This window comes from Venustampulla echinocandica (genome assembly GCF_003357145.1).
Source record: "Venustampulla echinocandica strain BP 5553 chromosome Unknown scaffold_8, whole genome shotgun sequence".
NCBI lineage: Eukaryota > Fungi > Ascomycota > Leotiomycetes > Helotiales > Pleuroascaceae > Venustampulla > Venustampulla echinocandica.
Window position 1 is genome coordinate 1099080 of NW_022474213.1, and position 19306 is coordinate 1118385.

The window sequence follows — 19306 nt, forward strand, 5'->3', positions numbered from 1 at the left end:
GGTGAAACGTGGAAGAGAGAGAAAAGAGAAAAGACGGGTTCCACGGTCCCTATTCGCTGGGCGCAATGAGAATGACAATAATAATATCCTACGGAGACAAGGCTGAGTGGCAGATGGTTGGCCAGATTAATGTCCGACTTCAGTGATGTCTCTCGCTAGCTTTGTGACGTGGTAAAGAGGCTGCTTTGCTGTGTTGTATTCTGCTGTGCTGTGTTATGGTCTTACCTACTCTGTAGTCACTTCTTCCTCCTTCACGCTCGACAACTCGAGACACTGCTGAACGGGTGTATAAGACGATCGACATGGTTATGATACTGCTCCTGACATTGAAGGCCTGCTGCAGCCCAGCATCCACGAAATTTACGCGAATTGCTGTTGGGATCCAAAGGCATTGCATTGATATAAACACACACGCCTCAGCTATATGAAAACTCCAGCTCCAGCTCCTTCACCACCAACACCTACACTCCCGCCACTACAACTCCCGAGAGAAATCGATCCTGCAACCCAATACCCAATACCCGCCGCCAGCTGCCTCGACCTGCCAGCGCATACTACGTGCATCCTCTCGTCATCGCCCTCTGGAGCGGCGTCGTACCTCGCCTGCCATGCAGCCAGTCGATCGTCTTTGCAGCCTGCCTGGGGTGCAGCAGAGTGCCGTGCCCCAGGCGCCGCCGAGGAAAGGAATTAAAAAAAATCAATCGTCATCAACCAGGCAGGCTCTCTATGATAGGTACTTGGTGCTTCGTCCTGCCTACTCCGCGGTGGCCGCTCGAGCCTTCCTGGGCGTCGTTGCAAACTGTCCAGTGTGTTTATGCCGAAACACGTTCTGTCCTGCGAAGTCTCGCGCTACTCGCGGTCCACTATGGTATTAACATTTGCAAGGCTCCGAACATGCTTCCATCTCATTTCCAAAGTTTGCAGAGTCTGCTGAACGGCGGGCCCAATCGTATCGATTCAATTGCTCCGAGCTGCCGCGGTATGCAAGGCTGCCACCGCAAGGAACACGGTGCAAGCAAGTGACTAAAATAAAAACTATGCAAACGCCTCGACGTGCGTGGGCGATGTGAAAAATCCAATAGCTCATTATACTTGCTTTTCTTCAGCTGAGCGTCGGTCCGACAACACAGACTCCAGGGCGAAATACAGTGAGTGACCTGCGGCGGCGGCGGAGAACGAGTGCGCATCCCATTATTCCGCTCGGGAAACGGGCCTCGCTCTCCTGATCGCACATGATCGTTGTGAGACTGTTGGCGGTGATCAAACGGCGATGCTTACAGGTGGGCAAGCACACACACCATGATTATTCATCCTCAATTCAATTGTTCAAGTCCTCGGTACTCGTAAGCAATGCCATTGACTTATTAGGACTGGCAATCGCGGAATTTTCACAATTTCTACGGTTCAAATACATCGGAATCTGAGCAGGTCACCCGCATCGATGCCCGTGGGCGTGCCTACACCTTGAGCCAAAGAAACCAAAGTTAGCTTCTTGCTATACTATATATCAAAAGTCTATTTTATTTATCTTTCGATGCTTTATGGTGTGTTGACTTCGCCGCTGTCACTGCGGATCTTATATCTTCCGGTACATAATCCGAAATGCCTTGGGCATTATTGCTACATGTAACAACTCATTATTCTAGGAAGTTCGACCGTTGAAGCCTTGTCTTTGGAAACTAGTTTTTTTTTACAAAAAAAACCAAGACATTATCATTGTTGGTATTTCCACGACCTGTTTTCATCTTCAGAACTGCACACCTAAAATATCACCCAAGTAAACAAAACCTCCTCGCCCTTGAGACCTCGATCCCACTTCCTCTGTCCCGCCTTCTACGACTCAGTTCAATAGAAGGGAAATGCAGAGCCTCGCTGTTATATGTTAGAAGTGATAAACATACCCGTGTAATGCTAGATAGACGCCTATCACCAACTAGGTAAGGAGGTAGCTACAAATTGCACCCACGCTCCCTCCGGGCCACCACGACATTCTACAATATTTGGCACCACTGAACAGCTCACCAACAGAATAGCCGGATGACTGACACAGAAATCGAAATTATACCGGTCTGGATGTACCTACGGAGTACCTCGAAGTATCTATCTGAAGGCTACCGTAAATTTGAGGGCCGGACGGCAGAGTCTTAGCAAGACGACGCCGGGTTCATCTCATCCCACCTACAATCATCCGGTTCCACGTATATATACATATGGAATACCTCGGTCCACGGAACGGAAGAGTAGGAGTTGCGATGAAATCAAGTACCAAAACCCGACCAATGAAGACCTTATACTTGAAGCGTGGGCGCTCTGTCCTGCTGCAAAATTTCGACTTCCGCGATGCCCCTCGATGGCGCCTTGTCAAAGCGCGGCTCAGATGTTGCACCCTTTGTATCACATCCTACCAGATCACCGGATCCGCCATGATCAACACCTCCAGTCAGGAGCAAGGAGGTACTCCAAACCATTTGAAATAAGCAGCGGAACCCTGCGGACATCATACTGGCAATGTATAGATAGCCACTAGATACGCACATGGCTCCGATTGTGGAAACGGTAGGACGGTTTTTTGCAAACTTATGACCTGATACCCCTGAGAACCCCTCAAAGTCCAAGTGGCCACATTTTTGAATTTTAGCTCAGGCCCCCCCCCCCTAAAGAAAGGGAAAACTAGCCTCTCTCGCCTCTGATCTCAAGATATTTTATTTCTGTTTTCTGATCATATGTCGCTATCACGAATCCCTCTCGGCCAAGTCTTCCGAGCCAAAGCCAATAGCACAAGCTCCACCAACTCCTCCATCCCAGACCTTGGGAACATAGTACCTCGAGACGTTACTAAAGGGTCGGTGGCAACAACCGCAAGTATGGCACAACAAGGACAAGCACCAGCGCTCAGCATACGGGGAACCCGCACCCCCAAAATGCTAGAATACGAGCGACAAGCGGAAGAGCGAGCACGCGAGCAAGAGCGGATGCAAGACGAACGAGACCGGATGATGGAGATAGAGATGCGAATGGCCAAAGAGCAAGAGCGGATTGCGCAGGAGGAGTACGAGATGAACCAGTACTATGAGGCGGAGGCGCTGAAGCACGCCGAGGAGATGCGGTTGCATCAGGAGGAAGTTCGCAGACATCAAGATCGAGTGAGAGAGCATGAACGGAAACTGCAGGATCATGATGCTAGTGCTGAGGCTTTTGCTAGGGTAATCGCTATGCCCGCCAAACCGGGCAGAGATAGACAGGTCTCGTTCTTGGCACCGGCCAGTATGAAGAATGGGAAGAATGGGAAGAATGGGAATGGGATGAATATAAATGACATGCAAAATGGGAATGGGAATGGAATGCAGAACGGAATGCAAAATGGAAACGGGTTCCAGAATGGAAATGGACTTGCGCCGGCGCAGTTCCCGAACGGAGTATCATGAAGAAGAACATGAAATGTCATCTTCCAAAACTTGAGACTAGATCTGGGATCTAGCGGGCGCTGAGTTCTACAATGGAGACGCCCAATACCGCTGTTCGGAAAATCAATTTCGGAATCCATGGACTGAATCCTCGACCACTCACGAAAACGAGCTTAGTATCGTTAGTAGATGGGATACGCCCTTCTCTCTTGAGCGCACTCAGCAAGATAGTAAGCTCCCGATATCTCAACGCCATCAGGGGATGGCTGTTCGCATTGAATACGAAGTATACTCAGATTAATCGTGGGGAGCAGATGACGGGGGCTCAAAACATAACGTTGACGCCCAAAGGGATCTCCTGGACGAGGCCAATCCATTTGGTTCACACGCGAATTCTTTGCCACGCCATCGGATGTCGCCTCCAGATTCCTGGAGTTTCCAGATCTCAGTATCAGTCAACGGCGACCTCTCGACGGCAGCAGCAGCGGCAGTTCAAGTATCAGCAACGACAGAGAAATGGCGGGGTTCCAGTGCTTTATCCTAGCTATTAACTCACCGAATGAGGTACTCCTCTTCCTCCCTCCATCCCTCTCTCATAACGTCATACAAAGAGGAAAGCTAACAAAATCAACAAACTGAAGATACCCAAGGCAAACCCGTCTCTAGCACCAGATATTCGCGCTTGCAGTCTTTTTATTTTATTTTCTCTCACACCCCTAAAAAGATACCAAGATGGCAAGATCAGATCGAATCAAATTAATTATAATTTTTAATTGAGAAAACCCCCGCCCTTAAATTGCCTCAGTGACCAAAATTCACAACCTCCAGCCCACAGCTGAATCACGCTCCTTTATTATCTCCTCAACCCCTCCCTTCTATTAAATCTTGTCTCTTCACAACCAACTCGTACGTATCACAAAAATTACCCTCTGGTCGGAGGTTACTATGGCTGCGGTGTGGTGTTGTTACAACTATGTGCATTCCTATTTACAGATGGAGAGGTTAGCACAAGCTCCTATCATCTTCCCCTCCCAGCACCAACTATAGTTAAGGCAAATGGAGGCATATCTGCTGTCGATTCAATGAATGCTGTCAGTTCAGAAGATGCTGTCAACTGAGTTGTAGTCATTGGGATTGGAGTCGATCAGGGTTATATGAATATCGGACTATGCTAGATATTCATTGTGTTCATGTCCAAATCTCAGTGTAATATCCCTACTACGACACGCCGACACGCTAGCCCGCCCAACATTCTACATCAATAGATATGAATTCGACATAAGTGTATCCCACAGCGCTATACTTTGTTCTAATCCGACTTCAAGCCACACCCTTGTTAATTTTTCAACCAAGACTAGTGCCAGCTACTAGTTCTGGGACCACATCCTGCGAATTAGTTTTCCCTTGCATTTTTAATGCGCCTAAGGACAGCCCGCAAGGGAGCAGCGACTCTGCCTCTGCTCTACTCGATTAGTAAACCTAGGTTTATTATATATATTCCCGTTAGCGACCTGTGTCAGGCATTCACAGGACGTATCTTATGCCGGGCACCAGAGCAAGGGTCTAGATGGGATAGTCATGATTTCCGCTCCTTGCTCTAGCTGTGGAACTGATGCGGCCGACAATGCGAATATGGAAATATAGTACTAAACCCATTTTTGGCGTTGGCCAGATGTAAATTAGAGCGAGCTTGAATATATAACTGAATTGTGAATCATGGTGAAACGAATGTCTCACATTTCAATGAATGACACTTATCGTGTTTTTAAACCCCGCGCGGAGTTTCTAGGCAGGGTGAGCTTAGAAATGGGAAATACTGTTCGTGGTGGGTGACGGGATAGAGGACTGCCCTTTGAATAAGACCAGGGACCGGAAACCAGCTACGACGAATCACAGTACGAAGCGCAATATAAGACACTATCTCATAGTAATTCCATTTTCATTCAACTATTCATATCTATCGACATTTCCCTTCCGTCCCCCCACCACCCAAATTTTCCACCCACAAAAGGAGCCTTGGACGACAAGCCAAGGGGTATATCCACATAAACAGCGATCTTGATATTGCTTATTCATGTAGACAAACATAATACCAAATCAAATCAAATCAAAGAAGCTGGCTTGCTAGCTAGCTTAGCTTAACAAGAAGCTCCATATCATTTCATAACTATGCATCCAAATTTCCCCAGCCTTCCCCCCCCTAATCCGGAAGTCGCCGGGACCGTATATAACGCCAACAACGACCGCCCAATGTTAATCTGCAAATCAAAGGTAAAACTTTAGAAACATCCCGAAAGAATCGGCGCCGCCTTGAAGAAGAAAGAAAAGGGGGGATATATTATATATCTGGTGGCTTCGGCCAAAAGCACACCAAAAACTGGTTGGTGTCCGGGGGAAGAGAATAGCAAATCCTATGCATGTCATTTAAGCTTCGTGCTTTGCCCTTTTCACATCTGCGGGACCGCTATCACTGCCTCCCTCCGCATCAGGGGTTTTTCTTTTCCCGTTGCTAGTGTTTGCTCGGTCGCCAGAATCCTCTCGCAGAAAACTCGGACCCGTCCCCACTACAGGAGTCGCGAAGTTCAGAGGACTAGGCAGGGTGTTGCTGTCGCTCCCCCGGAAATTCCACTCAGGATAGAAGCTACTAGGACTAGGAAGGAATTCGTTGGTCATGAAGCGGCTGGGAAGGGCGGAGACCGGCGTATCTATCATATTGCCACCACTGGCATTTGAGTTCTGCGAAGGTTGGGAGACTGGGTGATGTGGGCGCGCGAAGGGATTTGGCGGTCCAGATGCGCCAGCTGAAAGGAGTGCAGAAGCCGAGGGTGACGGTGGAGGGAGGACCACGCCAGAACCGTGCGAGTCATGTCCATTTTGCCGTGGATGGGAGCCCGGTATATTGGTTGATGACCGAGGGCTGGAATTTGAGTTACCAGTCCCGGCTTCGTCGTCCGAATTCTCCTCTGGAATTTGGACCTTCAACACGGGTCGCTTGCCACCTCCTAATTGAGCCGAGTTGGTCCTCGACGGCGGCTTGAAACCATCAGGCAGGGAAGATAGGGACACTCGGCTTTTGTTATGCGTGTTGGCTCGAGCTGGCTGAGGGGGAGAGTTATTGGGGTTTGCGCGAGAGACGGCCCCAACATCCACAGATTGAGCGCGGTTGGGGTTGTTCAAAGAAGGCGCTGGCTCACTCCGTGGTTCTGCATTGGATGTTGACGAGGCCCAATGCTGAGATAGAATGGAACGGGACTCGTCTATTGGGGTAAATATACTGCGGGATTTTACTGATAAGCGCTTTACCGGTTCAAGCAACTGCTGCTGCTGCTGCTGAGGGGCATGGGATTGCTGCTCCGGCTCTTGTTCTTGCTGTTCTGGTTGTTGTTGCGGCTCGAGCTTTATCTGGGGACGGTCCTCGTGCTGCTGCTGTTGTTGCTGTTGCTGTTGCTGCTGCTGCTGCGGTGGCGGTACCTGCTGCGGTTGTGGCTGCGGTGGGGAAACATTCGGGCGAGAAGGGGGTCGGTCTTGTTGTTGGGGAAAAGCCGGCACTGAAGCCCTCCGTTGCTCCTCCATATACATCTGCTGTACTTGTTGTGGATGTGGATGCTGCTGAGGTTGCGGCGGTTGCTGTTGCTGCTGCTGCTGCTGCTGCGGTGGGGGAGGTTGGGGCGCATAATTTGAGTATTGCGGTCCTGGCCCTTGCTGTGGCATGCCTTGCGGAGGGCCTTGCATTGGGGGACCTTGCATATGAGGTGGTAGACCATGTGGATGTGGTGGGCCTGGCGGAGGGTTATGAGGGTTATAAATCGCTGGGTTTGGCATATACGCATAGCCGTTGGGTGGTTGGGGATGCTGCTGAGGAACAAGGTTCGAGCTCTGTCTTCTAGGCGCATTTCTCGAGGACGGACGAGATCCAGGATGGGGTTGAGGCTGCGGTTGCGGGGTATGTTGTCGCTGTTGCGGATGATGTGGGAAGACACCATTGGGAATTGGCGGGGAGGCTGAAGGAGTTTGATGTCGAATAGTATGGAACTGAGGTTGGTTGGGGAATGCATGGGGAGGCATCATTTGGGGCTCGACCGATCCGTGATGCTGCGACGCACCCGACCCTTCTTCATCATCCTCGTCATCCATATCCTTTCCCTTCCCACTGAAGTCGGCAGGGCCTTTGTGTTCGTGAGCGCCTCCATACTACAGGGCTATCAGCTGTTGTCCATCTCGAGGCGCGTGAGACGGGAAAGAATGAAGGAAAAAAGGCTTACATATTGATATCTTGTCAGAATATCGCCAATATCGGTACTCGAGTAATCGAAGAGCTTCTTATTATTGCCAAAGATAATCACGGCGACATCGACGGAGCAGAGGACGGAGAGCTCATGCGCCTTCTTGAAAAGACCACCTTTGCGCTTGAGGAACGTCCTGTTGGATGATCGCAAAGATTAGCCACGAACCAGCCAAGCCTCGTCGCTGGGGGACGAGGAAGGGAAATGGTGCAGGGGAAAAACCTACACGGAGCGGTTCCGATCGTCCTTGATGGCCTTGATCTCAATCTTTCGTCTCCCCATTGCGGCGACGCGCCGATCCTGAGGTGGGTATGAGGGTTCTGTGAATTGATCCAGTTTCCAGGCGCTCGTCGGTTGCTGTGAAAGCCAGAGACAGCAGATGCGGCGGACCTGCGTGGGAACAGGCTGAAGTCCTCAGATCAGTTGGGCGTGTTGGAGTTTGTTTCTAGCGACGGGACCGATGCTAGCGCACGAACCAAACACACGCATTAAGCTGGGCGGCGGCGATCACGGGGTCCAGGCGGGCAGCGCCGGCGGGAGATTGGGGGAGGTGGAGGTGGTATTGCGACAGCGACAGCGACAGCGACAACGAGGGCGAGGGCGAGTGCACGACGAGGCTGCTATTAAATGAATGCAGAGGGGTGTCCGGGCGATCGAGGGCAAAGTGTCGAGGACTCGGGCTGGCGGGGTGTAGGTGTAGGTGTAGACGCGGACGCGGACGTAGGTGTAGATGTAGATGTTGGTTGGAGATGTTGGTGTTTGGGTTGGGTTGTGTTGTGTTGTCGGGGGGGTCGATGCGACAGAAGGCTTTCTTCTAGCGGGCGCTGAACAAGAGGGAAAATAGGCGATGAAACACAGGGAATAGTGATACAGAGAGCGGTGGGAGCGGGCGCCAGTGCAATTATGGTTCGTTGGGGGCGCGGGACGGGAGTTGTAGATATAGATATAGGAAAATAAAATGCTTGATCAAGCAAGCCTCCTGGTCCTCGGTACTCGTACGGAGTAGCTGGGTGAGACTTTTTGGCTGGAGTCGGCGTCGGCGGCGGCGGCGTCTGGTCGGGGGGCCCAGAGGCTGATAGACTGATAGTGATAGAGAGCGAGGCGGTAGAGGTGATAGAGGTGACAGCGATGATAGAGGTGATAGAGGCGTGTGTTGTGGTGGTGGTGGTGGTGGTGGGGGAGGGGAGGTTGGTGGTTCTAAATATAGAGAAAATAGAAACGAGTACAGTAGAGGAAGAGCAGAAGAGGCTTGTGGGCGGCGGGGAGGAGACGGAGCCGGAAAGACAAGAGACAAGAGAGTCAGCGGCAGAGACAGAGGCAGAGACAGAGACCGCGGACGCGGACGCAGACGCAGACACAGACTCGGGCACTAACTACTGCTGGGAGGCCGGCGGGAGGAGGGAATTTACTGTACAGCAGCCTGTAAGAATAAGGCAGAGAGGGCCTAAAGCCTGCCCTGTAGCCAGAGACTTAGGCCTGGAGGGGAGGTGCTGGGCGCTGGGCGCTGGGCCCAGCTGGCAGCAGCTACCGTAGCTAGGGACGGGGGCCACAGGTGCTACTCTACCGCGCTCCCTCCAGTGCTACGGTGCTACACCAAACCAAACCGCTACCGCACACGCCCTGGAACGGGGACGGCAGTTGGCTGTGGTGGCCATTGTGGGCATTATTGTGGACTGGAGTGAACTGGAGCGGACCTCAATCCGCAACGGGGCCGGCAACGGTGGAGTACGAGTAACGGGCTCCTGCTCCATACAGAGCTGGCTCCACCCACTCCCTTCCCCCTCCGGACATCCCTTCGCGGCTGTGGCCCTCTAAGCGCCCGCAGCCACGCAGCCCCCCCCGATCCCCGTGTTCTTATTGGCCGCGGGCCCTCGGGGGGAAGACAGACCCTGGAAATGGCCATAAATAGATCCGGATGCGGGTCAATTAGCTCTGTTTACCGCCCATGTCAACATCCCCCCAATGGGTGAATATTACCACACTTCATCGCTCTGCACTGCACCCACCTGCGACGCTGAGAGAACCTCTGGCCCGCATGTAACTCACTGCACTTGGTGTCTGGTGTCTGGTATCCGGTATCTGGGACTCGGAACAGACGGTAAGTATCTTGGGTACAGTACATACACATACATATACATATGTATGCTCTGTTCTATTCTGGAACACACCCGCACTCACTCTGGCAGACTGACGAGATGCAGGTACAGACGCACAATCTCACAATCTCACAAGCTCACAATCGTACAATCTTGCAATCTGGAGCCGCCCGGACAAGCAGTGGAGCAGAGGTCGAGCCCTGGCAGCGAGGCTCCACGGGGCAGGTTTTCCCTCGGTCCCAGCCTTCTTATTAGCCTTGGCCCGCCTTGGGGTCTGGGGTCGGAGGTCGGAGGCCTGAGGCCTGAGGTCGGACGCTCGGAAGTCTAAGAAGAAAGATCTGAGATCTGGGATCTGAGACATCCAGTGGGAGCAACCGCCGCGGAGCATTTACATTCATTCCTTCGTCATATTCCCGATGGGATCTGATTCCACAGCGGAACGGTCCACCAACACAACCACCCCCAGGGAAACCAGTAATCGATGGGCATTACTTGCCACCAAGGAATGCTCTCGGTTGGTGCCATCTGATAACCCTTTTCAACATTACTAATACCTTTGCAGAATGTTCTAGTCCATTTTCATGCTACTAACCGGCGGAACTATTCCCGTTGACATTGGCGTTGGCATTGGCATTGGCATTGACATTGCTATCTTATCTTTCTTTACATGTACAGTATCTACTCCGTAACCAAACGGGTAAATATTCGAGCGTCCTATACGTCCTCTAGTAGTGTTAGATTAAGATGCTTCCAAGTAGTTGGACCTCCGGCCCGGACCATGGACTCAGCGTTCTCTCCTCAAGTTGACCACGACCGGGAACAGTAACATGGTCGAATTGTTTCTCCGGTACTATCTTCCCCCATTACAATACCATGCTCCCCGTCCTTGCGGCTCCAGCTGTGCTGCTGCTGTTACTGCTGTGCATCCCGCATCGCGCTATGAAAGTACGACTCGAGTATGTGCTGCGAGTCTGCAGACCCGTTCTATAAATACATCTAAAAATAGCCCGAGGACCCTGAACACCCTGAACATCCTTCGCTACAACGGTATCTATCGCTGCATCTACGTAGTAACTAACCACTATTGTTTCCCCTTCCCTTCCCATAACCAATACATACATGGACTGTACCAAGACTATCTTCACCATTGCTGGGGTGCATCGGCTTTTCTCTACGCTCTATCGGGCGCAGACACAACTTGTTGTCTGACGCTCAGTCCTTGTCTCTGTACGGAGTACCTAGGTGTATCTGCAAGCAATATATATCCCTGCTGCCGAGTCGACGCTGCTAGAAGTTTAGAACACAACCAAAACCCCGTCTAAAAGTTCTACGCCGTGCCGTTCTATCGCCATACTCGTAAGTAAGAGGTACATACCTACACATACATACCTACACATACACATACACACACATAGTCCCCCATTCAACCCCATCCAACCCCATCCTAGCCTCGTCCAACCTCTTAGCTTCAAGAAACCCACAGCCGCGGGTGTCAACTTAAGGACTACTCTATCCGGATAGTTCTCCATTTAGATCGTCGTCATCAATGTATCATCCACACTCTCGTCAACTCAGGGTGTTGCACTCCATACGGTACCATCATCCACTCCAGCCTTATCGATACAACACCACATCCCCCTCCCCCACCATGCAGCAATATACACTGCGCATCATCACATTTACTGTTTCTAAATCCATCTCTTTCTTCAACAACCTGCATTCCGGTCCTCCCGGCGCTTAGCTTTCCTTATTCTCTGGGACTGGGGATAACACTTGTTGGTTTGCAGGGTGACTATCATGTCTGTACTCTACCCTTCTCTACACAACCATCACTCTAATTTCCCCTTTTAATCATTAATGTGAGCCTATCAGCGGCAAAAAGATATACCATGCTGTCAGACCTATCATCAAACTCGGCACGAGATACTCGCTGATCTACCGCCGTGGAAATCACAGTACCTGTATCGTCTTCACGAGGCTAGGATGGTCTCTAGATATTTCCTACACGTGGGTTTTATTTCCGACTCCCACCCCCCGCTTCTCGTCTCTCTTATTTTGGAAATAATGGTATTTCACACGTGGGGTTTATTTCTAGCTCTCACACCTGAACATCCATTTCTTTTATTATACAGTGATTAAGTCTCCTAACCATAATTTCCTACACGTGGGTTTTATTTCTGTCTTCCGCACTCAGTTTCATAACCCCCCATCCTCCCCCCTTTCTCTTTGGTTCCTCTACCGCGGTAACACATCCTCATTACGACGCGCACCCTACGCGCAACCCCAAAGAATAATAGCATGAGTAGGGGCAAAGGCATGTTTATTTTAGAACTATGGCTTTCTCCACTTCTGAGACAAGGACAGATACATGGCACATCCCCTCTCCGCAGATAAACCCCCTTCCCATCCCTCTGCTACTTTTCTTGTGCTGAGCAGCGAGGACTAAAAAGGGTGGTAGGTATGAAAATGAGATAATTAAAGAATGCATCAAGTGAAAACAATGCTATACAAGGTTATTGTTATCAGCTCCCTATACTTACCCGCCTATAATCCAAGGAAATCAAACAATAGAACAAGGAATAAGGTAATGTAGGGATAGATGGATGGATTCTAGTGCGTTATTTTTTGTTTCTTGTTGGTGTACATATGGGAATGTGTATGTGTATGGCCACGACCTTGGAGAGGGAGAGGGAGGAATTCAAAGGGGGCGAGATCTTTTAACTAAGTACTGTACAAGAATATGAGGCTATCGAACACTTATCGGGAAATAGAAACATCATCAAGTTCCACAGGTCAAAAGCTTACCTACTATAGGAGAATTACTGAGTTTCCATCCGGCTGAGCGACCAAGGTAAACATAGCACGGGAAACAACCGGAACTATATATAACATCTTGTATACATTTTTGATCTTCGCGTTTATTATAGATAGGTTTCCTATTAACGCCAACCTCCCATCCGTGATTGTGATTCACGGGTTCAAAATGCCAATTTGCTCACAGCTGTTTCCCCCCAGGCTCATTATGTAGCAGAATCCCAAACTCCATACAATAATCCTAGAAATTTTGTATTACCGAGGCGTATTCTAGGCGCTAGATAATGGTGTTAAGTAACGCCGTGGTAGCGAACCAACGCTATGTGCCTTGTGTACTAAATTATATATATATATGTGCATGTGAAGGTAAAGTGGGGACAGTGGATGTTTGGTTCTGATACTTCGGTGACATATGAGTATCGGTATCTAAATAGAATGCTAGATACCGAGGAAACCTCAAGTTCCACCTCAAGAGACCGTGGTGTAGAAGAAGATGGTATCGTGTTCGGGGAAGAGGGGTCGTGGTCTAAGAGAGGCGCTGCCGCGCTCGGGAGGAGCAGCTAATAGGAGATCGGGAATCGGAGGGCCATTATCTCTGACGCGCGCTTGGGATAGGGCGTGATCATGGGAACGAGGGTGCGGTAATGGCTCCAAATCCACCGTTGTTGGTAGGCCCATCTTCTGGTTTCATACTGCCATTGAGCATTGGGCAAAGTCTGAGATTGTGATGTTAGCGTGCGGATATTACTAGACGTAAGAAAATGTAGCGACTAGATCGCTTAAGCAGACTACGCTTGAGCTCTACGAGTGTAGAGTTATTTGTGATAGTTGGGGCAGTACTTTTTGTTGGTCTTGATATGTCCGGCCTGTCCGCAATTGGCACATTTACGTGTTGTGCCAGTCGGTTTCTCGATAGTAGGTGCTGGGATTAACGAGGGAGAGCCGGCAGCATCAGGTTCTGCTGACGCACGGAATATCCCTTTCTGCTTTTCTCTAGCATGTCGTCGTTCCCTGTTACGTTCCAAGCGGGCAAGTTCTTTCTTAAGACTGTCTACAGTTAGCTTTTGCGCATATAATCACAATAGGGCTTGCATACAGCGCAGCTTCTTGCCTGTCCCACTCAAGATTTCCCGTTGGCTTCGCTTCGTAGACACTATCAAATCATTAGTTATAAAATCCCCCACAATAGCCATGGCAAACAAACTTTCTAGTGTGCGAATCAATAGCATGTCGGCGCTTCTGGTATTCGCGCCAAACTCGGACATCCTTGACAACCTCTGTGACCTCTTCGGATTGCCCAATGCTATTACGGACGGTTCGGGTAATGCGCATCACCCGACCCTGACGACTAGCAGTGCTGAACCTGCTGATTTGACTTGCTGAATCATCAAAACCCGCTGGGGTGGCCATGGAGTGAGGTGTCTGACCAACACCAAGCCTCTCGTCCTCGTCTGCTTGTTCGCGTTCCATTTCATTTTCGGAATGCTCGACGGGATCGCTTAGATTTTGCTTTTGGTTTTCCCAGATTTCGCGGATCGCTGTTTGATATAGTTCCTCCTGCTTCTTGACATTGTATGTGTGCCCTCCATTTGCTTTACGCTCCGCTGCAATTGCCGCAGCTGAGGTGGCTGAGGGGCCTTGAAGAGCACCGACATACCCGCCTTTCATGGACGTTCTAATCATACTGAAAGCCAGCCCACAACCAGATGGATCTCCCTCCCCATGAAGTTGAAGCATAGCTTTGCCGGTTGAAGCGTCAAGAAAAGCCTTACTGGTCTTCCAAGGTGCTAGACTTTTCTCGAGAGACTGCCCTTCCTTGGCTTGGTCTCCATCGTCGTCTTTCTCATCGTCATCTTTAACCTCGTACCCAGCATCGTTGAGATATCGAGTACCGACTTGCATCGAATCAAGTGCACAAACCTCCTCCGGCTTGATCATGGCTCGGATTGTGGGCTCATCAGGTATTAATTCCCCAGGCTTCATCTTCCATACCTTTTCGGTCTTATCATATTGGAAGAAGTCTTTGAGTTTCTGTCTATTCTGCATATCGGTCGACTCGCTGATATGAGCTGTAACCTCTCCAATTTTAAGAGTTTGCTGAGGATTATGCTTGATCTTCCGCAGCCCAATCATCTTCATACGAAGCTTGGCTGCGTTTGTAACCCGCCTTGAGTGAGGTGATGGGATCTCCACAGATGGGAATAATTGCCCGACGGCAAAGAGATGGTCGATGTTGCGAATATACCAGGATGTGCCGTTGACGCCAGTGCTACTGCGAACGATCAAAAAGTCTGTGTGTGCTGGCTCATGTTTGAATATAGGAGCTCTGTACATGGCGTTGTGCAGTGTTCGAACAGTCTCGCCCGGATCGACCTCACCAAAATTGGCAAATGGTGACCTATCTTCAGGGAGAAGGGTGGTCACATCGCCAACCTTGTCTTCAGGGGCAGGTCGATCAGCATCTTCGCCGTCTTTGCGCCGGTAGTAATTGATGATTCTATTGCCCATGCCAAAGTTCGAGAGTACTATAGGATGTTCCTCCGAATACTCGAGCAATGTAGCAGTGGAATAGTGTTCAGCGAGAGTGAGATCCTTGGTCTCTTTGAAAATATCGTGTATCGCCATGTTCTTGATCTGTTTCTTCTTCCGCATAAGAGGCTTGGAGAAATGGATCGGTTGGTTGATGAATTTATTAAATTTGAGAGACGGTCTGTGGAATGATCGAGCTTCTGGAACGTAGAGCTTGGTGCGGTAATACGGCCATTGCATCCTGAGAGCAGGCATGCTGTGCTCGAGTGACACGTTCCCAAGCGTTGCCCGTACCTTACTCTGGTGGTTCTCCTTCAGGGCATCGTATGCTTCATCGTTTGATATGTTGAATCTGCGACCAAAGCTTGATGACAATGCGCTCTTTCCAACTTGGTTGAATGTACCTCCGAGGCGGCGGCGTTTCGCAGGGCTATATGCTTGCGTGTCCAGTAGAAGATGCGGGTCATTGAGGTCGAGAGTAACGCGCTTCGCAGCTCTTCTGAGAGCCGGCCCAAAATCGTCGAATGAAGGGACTTCGAAACGAGGTGCATTGATGATATCTTTCTCGACGTGAGTAATCTTTCTGCGTTTAGCTGAATGACCAAGAATCTCCCGCTCCCACGAATCCATAGGCTCCTCCTCAACCTCATCTTGGACTAGCTCGGTAGGTTCTGGATTTATCCTCGATTCCCAATCCTCGCACAGGATCTGAAGGTCGGTCCAAGTCACCCCTCCTAACTTTTCCGACGGAGATGGAATGTGCCAGTCAAGAACCTCCTCGGAGTCTTCTTCAGATGAAGATTCCTCTACTATGGCAACCAAACCCTTTGCCTCCGCTTCTTGGACCCGCTTGCGTTTGTCGGATACCGCTGGTCCTGCGATGCGAAATGACTTCTCCTGGTCTAACGCTAGGTCCAAGCTAACCTTCGTTGGGTTGAGTGCCTTTGGAGGCTTTTCGGGGACCTTGGGGATGTAATGGGCCTTCTTGGGTGGCAAGAGCTCATTCCAGTCGAGAATAACCCCCCGTTGATATGTTGGCCAAGATTGTTTGAGGAGCTCTTCCTCGGTCTCCGCAGGTGCCGGGATGGAAGGGTCTTGATTTGCTGCATCGTAATGTTCTGGGAAGTTGAGCTCACGGAGATCTTCTTCGGGTTCAGGCCCAAGTGTAGGTAAATTCAAGCCGCCGTGGATGCGCCCTGGCTGTGATATCCCATTTGGCTGAAGTCCCTCGTGCTCCTCGAACGCATCAAAAGGCGACGAGCCGCGACCCTCTCCAAAGAGGTCATCGGTATCATTGCTCGTGCCCATATCATCTGTAAGGCCCGGCACATCCCCTTCGCCGGCGCCGGCAGCTTCTTCCTCCTCCGGCAGATCATCATCACTGATATCCTCAAAGTCCTGAGCATCGTCCGCTTTTTCACCCGTATCGAGGGGTCGGCTGTCGTCAAAAAGCCCGGCCTGTTCCCCCGCTTGTTGACTCTGGTCTAGAAGGCGCTTAAGAGCATTTTCATCATCCTGTTCCTGCCTCTTCCAGTCAATATCAGTGAACGATTTCGAATCAGCGGCCATCGCGACGGTTTCGGGTCGATTCCCAGGCTACCCCAAAGTACGCCCTAGGCTCGAGTGGCTGGCAACCATCGATGAGGTGTTGCACCAAGCGTCCCCAGCTAGATACCGTAATATCGAGGTCGAATATAGTACAAAGAAGCGCGTTTCAGGGCAGTGGTGATGGGGTTGGCGACGAGAAGGCGAGGTTGTTTGTTTGTGTAGGTTGGAAGGAGGATGGACGTGAGTGGAAGCGCGGTTCCGGTCGTTCCCGCGCGCCCGAATCGCGAGGCTGAGCTTCGAACGCCACTGGAAATCTAACAGAGGTCGACACCGTACCTGCGCAGTGTTTTCAAAGGTATTGTAATCCGATAGAAGTTTCTACAGTAGTAGTGTAGTATCATATTTGGTTTGAGAGCGACCCTCCGCGAGGAACGTCTGATTTTAAGCTCCTTTACCCGGCCACCCATGATTATTACTTAGTGGTCTTTTTTCATGCGATCGACAGGAATATAGCATGGGGAACTTCTAAGCATTTCCCACTATATATACCTTATCACTAGCTCTGTCGAACCCATCACAACATAACCTCCGTTGTCAGTTTTCTGGACCCTTGGAACCAAACGCACAGATTTGAGTACCTAGGTACCTAAGCAGGCCTCGGGATATCCTGCACCATTTTAGCTCCTACAATAGTTGGCTACCTCGGAAAGTTCAACCCTTAGTCATGGCTACTCATGTGGCATCATTATATCCGCTGCCCGCTAAGGAGGCCTTGAAAGAGGAGTTTGTGGGGAAATCATTGAATGACGTTGCAACGCCTGCAGCTGTTCTCGACCTTAGCAAGGTCAAGAGCAACTGCAACCGGATGCTAGAAGCGGTGGAGGCATTGGGCTTTGGATGGAGAGTCCACATTAAGACACACAAGGTATGAAGTTACCAGCAACTATACCCCGACTCCGATAAGCAAGATTCTTGTCAAATTTCTTATTTTCGTGTTAGAAGTTCTTAAATTCCTTGTGCTTCTGATTAGCGGGCCACTAACTGTTCCAGACAACTGAACTTACAAGGTTGCAAGTTGGCGGCGGAACTGGCCCTGTGAAGATCGTCGTCTCTACCCTAGTTGAAGCAGAGAACATTCTCCCCTTGATGTTAGAATACAAATCCACTGGTAGAGTTGTGAATGTCTGACCTCTCCTCCTTCCCTCACTCTTGGTTACACTGACAATATCTAGCTTCTTTACAGCTTTCCGATCAGTCCAGCTGCCGTTGAGCGACTTTCCGTCATCTCCTCAGCTATCGGCCCTGGTGGTCTCTCTTTAAGTAAGGATAACTGGTTTCTTTTTTCAAGCTGATTGCACTTGATCCTGCAGGAGTCTCATCTCATATCATTTCCCATCTCAGTACTGTCTTCTTGTACCTCCCCATCCGACCCCAAGACATAACAGAAGATACACTGACTTCTCCATTGTTTAGTGGTCGACCATCCCGGGCAACTAGAATCTGTCTCCCAAATCCACAAAAGCACATCCATTACTCCTCTAATATTTCTCAAGATAGACATGGGTTCCCATCGAGCGGGTGTTGTTCCTCAAACAGATGCCTGTTACCAACTCATAGCTTCAGTAGTTGCCCTCGAGACCGCCGGTACATGTCGCCTCTTAGGTCTGTACTCGCACGCTGGGCATTCGTATGGCGGCAATAGTCGCGCTGCCGCCGTCGATCTCCTGCGCCAGGAATTTGAGGCCCTCCTCGTGACGACGGAGGCAGTACACTCAGTCTTACCACTCAGACCATTGATTCTCTCCGTAGGCGCTACACCAACCACCACCTCTGTGCGTAATCTACTCATCCCGGATTTGAATGCACCCACGGACGAACAAACTGCAATTGCTGCATTGCGATCCACTATCGCTATGGTTCGCGAGCGCAAGTGTGATATTGAGGCCCATGCTGGTGTTTACCCAGTGCTTGATTGCCAACAACTCGCTACGCATGCACTACCTACTCAAGGCCCCAATGCATTGTTAACGTGGAATGATCTAGCTTTCACCATTCTTAGTGAAATCGCCTCGATCTATCCTGGTCGCGGAAAGGATGGTTCGCCTGAGGTACTGGTAGGAAGTGGGAGTCTTGCGTTAGGACGAGAGCCGTGTAAGGCATATGATGGATGGGGAATCCTTAGTCCATGGAACAGAAAAGGGGTTCAGATGCCTAGCGAAGACCTAGAGAAGCATGCCGGCTGGAAGGTAGGCAAAATAAGTCAGGAGCATGGAATTCTGGGGTGGGGAGGGAAGCCTGACGAGGCGGACCTGTTTGAGATTGGACAGAAGGTTAAGATATGGCCGAACCATGCGTGCATTTCTGGAGCGGGATTCGATTGGTATTTGGTTGTTGATGGGAGTAGAAAGGGTAAGGAAGATGAAATCATTGACGTTTGGCCACGCTGGAGAGGATGGTAGATTGGGACTTGGCCTGCTCTATGTAACGGAAGTGATGCCACTAAGCTCACGAGCCGACAATGCTGCTGCCATAAGACGATATCTACTTTGATGAAGGCCAGATCTTAAGAAGCCCGTGACACTCTGACTGGACTGCCGTGTACCTAAACTTCGGGTTGGTGTTATTGACATAC

At 50.3% G+C, this 19306-nt stretch overlaps 4 protein-coding genes across 4 annotated transcripts; 2 read left to right on the forward strand and 2 right to left on the reverse strand.

Moving 5' to 3' along the window:
- Window positions 1-2723: 2723 nt before the first annotated feature.
- Window positions 2724-3948, forward strand: BP5553_08723 (uncharacterized protein; the record flags this gene model as incomplete). Its single annotated transcript, XM_032017346.1, has 3 exons — window positions 2724-3416; window positions 3466-3634; window positions 3719-3948. The coding sequence occupies 3 exons, from the start codon at window positions 2724-2726 to the stop codon at window positions 3946-3948; spliced, it is 1092 nt and encodes a 363-aa protein (XP_031866777.1).
- A 1880-nt stretch (window positions 3949-5828) lies between these two features.
- On the reverse strand, window positions 5829-7969 carry BP5553_08724 (uncharacterized protein; the record flags this gene model as incomplete). Its single annotated transcript, XM_032017347.1, has 3 exons — window positions 5829-7595; window positions 7667-7823; window positions 7914-7969. 3 exons carry the CDS (start codon window positions 7967-7969, stop codon window positions 5829-5831), a joined length of 1980 nt encoding a protein of 659 aa, XP_031866778.1.
- Window positions 7970-13219: 5250 nt separating this feature from the next.
- Window positions 13220-16695, reverse strand: BP5553_08725 (Uncharacterized protein; the record flags this gene model as incomplete). Its single annotated transcript, XM_032017348.1, has 4 exons — window positions 13220-13313; window positions 13438-13644; window positions 13694-13750; window positions 13802-16695. The coding sequence occupies 4 exons, from the start codon at window positions 16693-16695 to the stop codon at window positions 13220-13222; spliced, it is 3252 nt and encodes a 1083-aa protein (XP_031866779.1).
- Window positions 16696-17398: 703 nt separating this feature from the next.
- BP5553_08726 (uncharacterized protein) lies at window positions 17399-19133 on the forward strand (the record flags this gene model as incomplete). Its single annotated transcript, XM_032017349.1, has 4 exons — window positions 17399-17599; window positions 17725-17850; window positions 17907-17994; window positions 18148-19133. The coding sequence occupies 4 exons, from the start codon at window positions 17399-17401 to the stop codon at window positions 19131-19133; spliced, it is 1401 nt and encodes a 466-aa protein (XP_031866780.1).
- Window positions 19134-19306: the final 173 nt, after the last annotated feature.